The 10084-nt window shown below is 35.2% G+C and overlaps 1 protein-coding gene across 1 annotated transcript in view; it reads right to left on the minus strand.

Annotated features, from left to right (window-relative positions):
* Positions 1-10084, minus strand: part of LOC106458545 (GRB10-interacting GYF protein 2-like) — a 104191-nt gene that overhangs the window by 35309 nt on the left and 58798 nt on the right. The window contains exons 19-21 of the mRNA XM_022384785.1: positions 9771-10078; positions 9054-9177; positions 8676-8839 (exon numbers count right to left, since the gene is read on the minus strand). Coding sequence (XP_022240493.1) covers positions 8676-8839; positions 9054-9177; positions 9771-10078 — 596 coding nt within the window. The remainder of the gene's footprint in view (positions 1-8675; positions 8840-9053; positions 9178-9770; positions 10079-10084) is intronic.

The following is a 10084-nucleotide window of genomic DNA, read 5'->3' on the forward strand; positions in this document are numbered from 1 at the left end:
CTCATTAGACAGGATGTTATGAACACATAAAGAGTAAAAGAAGAAGAAAATGTTGAGCAAATGTACAATCTAAGCAGATTTTTCATTTAGGTAAGCAAGAAACTACTCTTAGAATCACTTGCTAGTGTATCAATACATTTTTCAAACCCATGACAGAAGCACTGTCCATCTATCCTTAACTTTCAAGGCAGTTTTCAAAACCACATGTTTATAAACAGAAGTAAGAGATTTTGTATTATATTTGAAGTTTGCATGCTGGAAGCATATGTTAATGGTGAGGAAGTGATTGATCATAGGAGTAACAGAATTTTTTTACCATATTTATAACTGTTAGGAAGTCAGTTAAGATTAGGATACGAGGCAGTTAATTAATGATTAAGATCACCAGATGAGGCTATTGCATCAATACGACTTTATTTTATAGCTTTCGGTGAAAAAATTTGATTACTTCTATTGACTGTTAGGCAACAAAAATGGGCAAGGCTTAGTGGACAAAGATGAAGACGTCCAATTAAGATGTTACTCAGATAATGAAGATATTTGTTCTCTGCCTATTAAAGAATGTATATTCAACTTAATAGCTATGCCTACAACCAAGGAGAGACAATGACACTAATGCTTCTTCAAAAGAGTGGTCAATATTATCCAATGAATAATTTATTAGCAGCTTCATTACTATTGATTTAGTTATAGTAGTCTTATAATTATCTGCTAATAATATCTCTTACAACAAAATGTCAATAATGGCAGAATGGTTTGTATCGCTTGTTAAATATTGAACATTTTGGAACCATTCTTTGCTTCAATAATTTTCAAGAAGTGACTCATAAATTCATTTCTGTGTACTTAGAAAGCAAACTATTTTAGTTGCACAAGTAGATGTGATGTAAATACATGTATTTCCCAATTTCTTTTCACAAAAACACAGCAGTTAGCAAATTAATGCAGACTGGTTCATATTTATTACATGTTCAAATAACAAAAAATGATAAGTAAATTGTATAGTCACCAGATATTAAATGATATTTTTCACTCTAATATCTACCCTTATTGCTTATCTCGTGAACATAGTTTTAGTTTGTTGAATATGCCTATCTCAAACAATATATCTTAGATAAAATTTTCTTTTAATTTTTATAAAGCATATTCAGATTGAAGAGTTTGTAAATATTGACAATAAATAATTATTAGTTTCAACCTTCCATAAGTGGTAGAATAAATATCTGATATTTTAAAGTTGTTTTGCATAAATTCACAGATAGCCTCCCGTGGTTGTTTATGCTAGTGATCACTTGCAGTTGTCTGGTGATGGAATGGAAGTTACAGGTATTGATCTAACTATAGATGTGACATGTGTGACCCAAAGCTAAGGTAATTCACTGTATGGTGATACCATGTTAGACTTTGATCATCCCCGAGTTTTGATGAAATGTATAGTGTAAGTTTCTGAGTTAATCTGTTGGATTATCACAAAGATAACTAACATTACAAGTGAAAACCTGTAAATAATATATATAATAAAATACCACTGGATAGTATAAATGATAATGTGGAATTGCTCTCATATAACTTTAGCCCTCCTACTGCCCCTGTATTTTTAATAATTAGGGTACATAGTAGCACTTTATGGGAAACACAAACCTCATTATTCACTAACATACAAAGAAAGCCATAGTTACATCAGGTTGCACAGAACCCTTCTTATTCCAGATTTGAGAGAGTGGAGCTCTCAAATCAAATTCAAAATAAGACCAGTATAAATGTTGATTTGTAATGATCCATGTTTAATAATGTATGTGTTTACATAGTTGTGCTTCATTTTAAATGTTCCTATATTATGATAATAAAATAGACTAATTTTGCCAAAGCATTCTTTATTTGCATTTAGTGTGATTCCCATTTTACCAAGCATACACAATAAACTGACACCCAAATATCGCTTAACTTTGTGGAAACTGTCACAAAACCTGCACTGGTGACACATCACACAAAATTCAGGATGTGGAGTCATCATTGGTCAATGTACTGGAAATATTTTATACCTGGGTATTTGCAACAAGTTTTGCAGTATGTGTTTGGTCTATCCACAGTGAAATTCTAAAATGACATGTATGTTGGAAAAACTGGAACCATCCACTGGAATGGAGTTGGATAGAATCATTGAGAGCTTTTGATGTAGTGAACTCATACATAGACTGAGATACTGAAAGGTAACAGTAAACAGACTCAATTGTCTATAATTACATCCTAGAAAAGTGTCCTTATGGAAGAGCAGTTGAAAAATGGAATGTGCAAACCATGATGTCAAATGCTATACAAAGCAGTTATTTGACATGTCAATGGAAACCACTGGAAACTCTCATTATCTTAGAAAAAAAACAGAATCCTGAAAATGAAAAAATGAATTAGAGCAGCAATCACACAGAATAAAACTGGGGATTCAGCAAAAGAACTGAGAGAGAACAACTACTATATGGCCCACTGAATGTTTTTGGTGAAATGTAGTATAGCACATTATAAACAATTTAATGAAGAAAACATAGCTGTAAAACTATCAAACCCATCATGGATGCTATTAACTATTTGGTTAATAAAAAAACTGATAGATTTCTAACTGATGCAACAACAAACAGGGCAGACATATATGTGTCTTTTTTGTAAATTTACTGGATGGAAGAACTTCAACAGATCTCAAGGTGGGCTGTATAATCGACGCTGCCATGGTCCAGGTCTATCTTACCATCATGGAGTTTCATGGCACTCATGGGCTTTGAAAAGACCAACTCTTAAAAGCCCTTCCACTGTTCTAAAGAAATATGTTTCTAAGTTGAAAAAGAAAAGAGCTACATGGAGAAGAAACCTGATGAAGGCCACAACAAAACAGAAACGTGCCAAGTTTGGATAGGAACAATTCCAACCTCTGGTAGATTCTACCTATGGTCCACAAGCTCAACAACCAGATATGTGTGAAGAGATGCTGAACAGTAAGAAAGAAGAAATTATTAAAGAACTACAGTTAACTGATAGCAAAATATCAAACCTAGAGAAAAAAAACATGAAGACAAGTGAAAGTTTTGAGTGGAAAGATGAGTGATGTAAATGTCTTACTGCATCTAATTTCAGAGCAATATGCACAATGAAACTCTAAAATGACATATATGTTGGAGTAAATGGAATGGAGTCAGATATAATCCTTGAGGGCTTTTGATGTAGCGAGCTCAGACGTGGACGGAGATACTGAAAAAATGGAGGTAACAGGTGACAGCAACTCAAATGTCTATAAATCCATCCTAGAAAAATGCCCTCATGAAAGAACAGTCGAAAAAATGTAATGTGCAAACCATGCTGTCAAATGCTATAAAAAGTCATTATTTGACTTGTCAATGGAAACCTCCAAAAACTCTCATTATAAAAAAAATAGAATCCTGCACATCATGCAGTGCAACAGTGAAAAGTCTTTTATATGCAAATAATTTCTCTTGAGAAGCTACAGAATATGGCTGCCATTACAAATCTATAGCCAAACAGGAACGTACTGAATACACAGGAAATATCATTACTTCATATGGTCTAGATGTAGATAAGAGTGTCTCCTGATGGAGTTATAAGAAATGAAAGAATAATAAAAACTAAATGCCTGAAAAAAGCTGAGTAGTTAACTCCACTCGAAGCAGCAAGATCTTTAACTCAATTCTGTTGTACAGCAACAACAAATAGACAGCTAAATTTAAAAAACAAACAAAATTATTATTACCACGTTCAGAGGTAACTACATATCCTAGACAGACAGACACTACTGCAACTTTGTAATGTGGACTCCAAAGGGTATGACTATTGAAAGGATCCAAAAGAATGATGATTTCTTGGAAAAAAAAGTTTCCAAAACTTAAACAATTTAATATCACCTGTCTCTTGTCAGAAATGATCGATCCAAGACTGCCTATAAACATGAAAATTTGTGATCCAGATTACATTACAACTGTGAAAGCTAATAAAAGAAATGTAGTGGAAAGTACATAAATAGAAAGCTGTTAAATGTAGTTTAAAATTTCATTAATATTTAATTTTGCTTGCTGGGAAACTATTTGTTATATCTTATTTTATCTGCATTACAAATTATAACTGTAAAGAAAGCAGGTTAAATCATACACAAAACTAACATATTTTGTAATTTATAATTTACTGTATTGCTGAAAATATTGTTTCTGTATAACTTTTTTTTCTTTTATTGTAAACCTTACTTTCAAATATAAGCTTGTGATTTCTTTATTTTGATGTATGTAGAAGTAACAAAAAAGTGGATATGTAATATATGGAAAGCTCTATAGCCATTATCACTTACTGGTTATCCCAAGAAAAATTAATTACTCAACAAATAAGTCAGCCAATGTGGTAAGTGAGCATAAGCAGAATGATTGAGAATAAAGACTTTGTTTTACTTATTCACTTGTGTTTATTTCTTTCCTTTGCTGTCTCAAAAAATTTTGTGTATATTCCTGAATCTGCATTCTTGTAGATATCAAAATTTAGACATATTTGATTGATATCAATGGACCGGAATAACACAACAGTACTGAACTCACCTCTTGAGTTATACATTAATAAAATGCAACATTTGTTATAGTTGATTAGTAAATCATAAGTGCGTGATTAGGTATTGGGTAACGTATTATATTTCTATTTCTGATCATTAATGGGTGATTGGGTATTGGGAAGTATGGTTCTACTTCTGATTTTGGAAATGAGTAAAATAATAGGGTTTCTTCAAATTCATTATTTAGGGACAATGTATAATAATTCAAAAATTTGAAATGTGGGTAAGGATAAATATACAGCAAGGAATATTTCATGTGATACTCTAGTACTCTAGTGATTGATTTTTTCTGCGTTCTATAATGCATACTTGAAAGGTACATGAATTTTTGTTTGGATAATGAACTTACAGAAGTTAACATTTTCCAAAACTGACAATGAATTTCCAATAGATACTTACACCTGCCCACATTTAGTTTTCCTGATTCAGTGCTGCCCTCTATATGCAATGTTTTGCTCACCACTAGCCTTGAAACTCTCAACTAAAATCACACATTTCCACAAGATATTGCTGCATTGTTGCATTCAGATGAGCATGTGACAATCCTCCACCAATAGGAGTACACACACCCTTCCCTAGCACAGCTGGCACCCTCTATACTGATTGTTCAATCCTCACTTCGAGATTAGGCAAGAAAAGGTGCACTGGAAGTGGGGAGGATAGGTGGGAAATGTGAACAGGAAGAATCGCCGTACACACCAGAATGTCGATAACAGAAGGTTACACATGAAGAGTGTGTGAAAAATCTTGCAAGGGACCAGACAAAACCCATGCATGAAGTCAGAGCAACAACATAGTTGGATGGGACAGGGAGGAATGAGGTTGAAAAGAAGAGAACTGGATAGAAGTAGGGAAAGAGGCGTAGAGGATTGGAGAAGGTTTAACAGAGGCAACCACAGTTGAGCTGGACAATACGGAGCTATCAGAAGGACCCAACAAAGAGTTTTCTGTATGAGTAAAAGAACATGATGAAGGAGATGAATAGGATAGTAAGCATAGAGAAAGAGGTTGGTGCAATCCTGACTGAATGCATCCACTGCCAGAACTAATAGAGACCAGAAAAAGGGAAGTTTGGTGGTGTTAAGTGACAAATACATCTGTAAACGAAGTGCCCAGATGAGAGCAAAGCTGTTTGAAAGCCTGAGGATTGAGGGACCACTCTGTAGGAAAAATCTTGTTGGTCCTTGATAGAAGATCTGCAACAAGATTCAGGGCACCCAGAACATAACAAGCCATTAGTCATACTTGTAGGAAATGGGCTCAGGAGAGAAGGATCAAGGATACAGAGCGAGCAAGACCGGGTGCCCCCTGGTGATTGATATAGGAGACAACTGTGGAGTTGGTCGTATAGATCATAAGTAGATGGCCACGAACCATAGTAACAAAGTGATCCAAAGTTTGACATACTGCTAAAAGTAATAAGACATTGATATGAAAAGCTAATTCGTCTGTGGACCATCAACCCAAAATTGCCAGAGTCGGGATACGCTCCCCTCAGGGAAGCATCTGTAAAAAAGATGCTGATCCAGATGAGGAGAAAGAGTAACATCCTCTGTGGTATTGGTTTTGTTGAACCAAAGTGAAGTTGTTGAGCAAGGAAGGAAGAAGAAGAATGAGGGAGGTTAAGGGAATAAGGGATCCTGAGTGAAGTTCCATTAATCATCCACAGAGAAGGAGAGGATATAGCAATGGAAACTAATTGCTCCATGTCCTACAGATGTACAGGAGAAGGATGGACCATGCTGAGATGTGAATTGAAAAACACACCCAAATGAATGAAATGTTGAGTGGGTGTAAGGTATGACTTCTCCAGTTTGTCCAACCAACCAAGATACGCCGACTCCTGAAGGAAGAGAAGAGAAGAGTATGGTTGTAGGAGGCTCACTGGGATGGAGCCAAAAGAAGCCAGTCATCCATATAATGGTAAAACTGAAATCCCAAGCTTTGAATGTGATGAGCAAAACCCTGACTACCTTACAAAAACCCATAGGACAGACACTAAGTCAAAAGAGAGAGCAGAGAACTGAAAACCTAACCCTGATGAACAAACTGAAGGTAAAGTCTAGATGCAGGGGAAATGGAAATGAAAAAACATCCAAGACATCACTTTGGTCATCCAAACATTGAAGCAAAGACCACCTTAGGGTGAGAAAAATCTCCATGGTAAATTGAGGTAGAAACCAACTGTGGCATAAAATATCTATGACAGGACATCCGTCCCGTTTTCTTGGGAATAACAAAGAGTTAGAAATAAAATCTTGGAGAACATGTCCAACACTGCCTCCACAAACTCTGGCAAAAAATGGGATCCCTGGAAGGAAGAGAGGAAATGAAAACAGGAGACAAAAGAGGAGGAGAATAAAAATGAAGTACAAGGTCCTCTGACAGATATCAAAGTACCCTAAAATTGGCTGGAAATGGATGGCAAATGGTCCACAAACCGAGTCAAATTGGCCCCTATTGTCCATGAGCCTGTAGGATAATCACCATTAAGACTGACAGTACTGAAGTCTATGAGCAGTGGAATAGACTGAAGCAGAAAAATTAAAAGGGGAACAAGGAAAGGAGAGGAAGCAGGAGGATGGGAGACAGAAGGAGCATAGGAAAGTAGAAGTAGGGGCTGAATGTAGAAGAAACGTTGAAGAGTCATAAAACACAGGAAAAAGAGAAAGTATGTAACAAATCTGAGAAATGATATCCAAGAAAGAAATGGAAGGTCTAGGGATATCAATGACAGCAGAAGTAGAAGTAGTGGCAACAGCTTGAGGTAGGAAAAGGCTGTCAAAATCATCATTCTCACAAACTGGTTCTGCTAGTAGAGGAATATCCTTTTCAGGTTCAGATCACATGAAGGACTATATCTCCTGCCACACAATGGCCAACAACTCCTTGACAAGAGGAACCTGATGCCACAGTTGTTGTTTATCCATCATGAATAATGTGAAAAGAGAGAGAGAGAGAGAGAAAAAAAAAGTCCACGAAAACTGCAGAAGCAGTATTAAATTGAATAATAAAATTCAAAGCAGGCCTGTTTTCTAACAAAAGGTTTGCAAAAAACAATAAAACGAAACTAGTTTTACGAAATATCACGAGCAAAAAATGTCTTAACTCCAAATAGAGAAGTGAGGACTGACCACCAGCATAAAGGGAATCAGTTGCACTAGGAGGATATGTTGCACTTTTAATAGTGGAGGGTTGTTGCATGCTTACTTGTATGCAAAAGTGCAACAATATCACACAGAAATGCATGATTTTAGGTGGGAGTTTCAAGGCAAGTGGCCAGCAAAAATTCTGCACATAGAGGGTAGCCATAAATAGGGAAAGCTATATGTGAGAAGAGTTAAGGTATCATATTGGAAAACAAGCTAGGACAATTTAGCTATGCATTCAAGTGCACGTTTCATGCTGTGCAGTATGTCAGTGTACAAAAACCTGTTCCCATTGTGATGTATTGCTTTTCACAGATAAGTAAACTGTTTATCTTTGACAAGTTAGACAATAAAACCATAAAATGAAAATTAAATAGATGTGTAATGGTTAATGGTTGAAACTGTGAATATCATTAATTGACAACAACTGATGCATTTAAAGAAAACAGGTATTGTTCATTTTACTTCATAATTTTCAACTTGTCATTTCAATGTACAATAAAGATTTAGCTAAAGATAATGTTAGGGTAAAGAGAATAACAAATCAAATAAAACAACTTTTGATATTCATTTAGGAGGCACTTAAGGTTATACAAATTAAACAAAAACTGTACGATGAAAAAACCATTTCTATTCTTAGCATGAAAATCACCTTGCACACAAATTGACTCAGTAAATGCTTCAAATTTCACAGACAAATCTTTAGTATAAATACCTCATTAAAATTTCATATTTTTTGTGTGTGTACAACAGACTTGTACCATTTACTAAAGACTTGCCAAAATTTATTATGATACATATAGTAAATTCAGAAGTATAGTATGTATAATTTCACCATTCTGGGGCTCATGCAAATGGGCCAAGCCATGCACAAAGAGTTAAGAGTCACTATTAAAGTGACAGACAACATTTTAAGTTCTGATTATACTTACCTTTATTCTTAGTTCTTCTTGTCTCCTTCTCTCCTCTTCTTGTTCTCTCTGTCTTTTTAGTTCTTCTTCCTTCTTCAGTTTCTCTTCTTCTTCTTCCCGCTTTCTTCTCTCTTCTTCTTCTCTTTGTTCTTTTTCCTGTACAAGATGTGGAAAAAAGTTCTTTACTAGATTTTAACCAAGACGTTTTGATGTACTGAAAAAGCATTTCAATAAACGACAAAATAAAGTAATAATTCATTTCTTTATCTTTTAGTGTTTGAAACATTATTACATAGGATGACAAAAATTATGACACATTACAAACTTAAACCACGACAAGACAGTAACAGTTACAAACTTGTGGATTGTGGTGGATTAAGAGCACATATATATATATACAGTTTTTGGCCCTAAATATATCAAATCCAAATTTTATTTCCATCCATTTGTTGGCCAGCATATTAGTTGTAGTAGTAGCTAATGCATCAGTGATCCATTCGTGTAGTGTCCCTACATCAATCACCTTTATCATATAGACAATTTCCTTCATATAATCCCAAGAGAAAAAGTTCAGGAGTAGAGTCTGCTGACTGTGCCACCCAAGGAATTGACCCCTTATGACCAATCCACCAGAAATTTTTCAGACAGAAAGTTTTTAAATGATAAGATTAAATTGGAAGATGCACCATCTTGTCAGTAGTAAACATCTGGCTGCATGTATTCCATTTGTGGCAAAACATAAATTTATAGCATGTCCATAAAATTTGTTCGTGTTTGATGTTCTCAACAAAGAAAAAAGGATTTATCACTCTATTATGGAGATTCTACATCACACATTCACTTTAAGACTGTCTAACTTATGTTAACATACACCACCATATCCTGAAGTTATAACTGTTGACTTATCCAGAGATGTGAAGTGTAACTTTGTCCAAAAACGAAACATTTTCAAAAAAGGTGTTTTCGGCATCAATTTTATATGCATACAAATGCCTAACTAGACACAAAACCAGAACTCCAACTTCAACTACTGCTAGACACAAAACCAGAATTCCAACTTCAAGCACTGCTAGACATAATCCAAATCTTCAGCTTCAAGAACTGCTAGACACTAACTAGAACTCCAACTTCAAGCACTATTAGACACAAAACCAGAACTCCAACTTCAACTACTGCTAGACACAAAACCAGAACTCCAACTTCAACTGCTAGACACAAAACCAGAATTCCAACTTCAACCACTGCTAGACACAAAACCAGAACTCCAACTTCAACCACTGCTAGACACAAAACCAGAATTCCAACTTCAACCACTGCTAGACACAAAACCAGAACTCCAACTTCAACCACTGCTAGACACAAAACCAGAATTCCAACTTCAACCACTGCTAGACACAAAACCAGAACTCCAACTTCAACCACTGCTAGAC

Source organism: Limulus polyphemus, unplaced genomic scaffold (assembly GCF_000517525.1).
Source record: "Limulus polyphemus unplaced genomic scaffold, Limulus_polyphemus-2.1.2 Scaffold483, whole genome shotgun sequence".
Classification (NCBI taxonomy): Eukaryota; Metazoa; Arthropoda; class Merostomata; order Xiphosura; family Limulidae; genus Limulus; species Limulus polyphemus.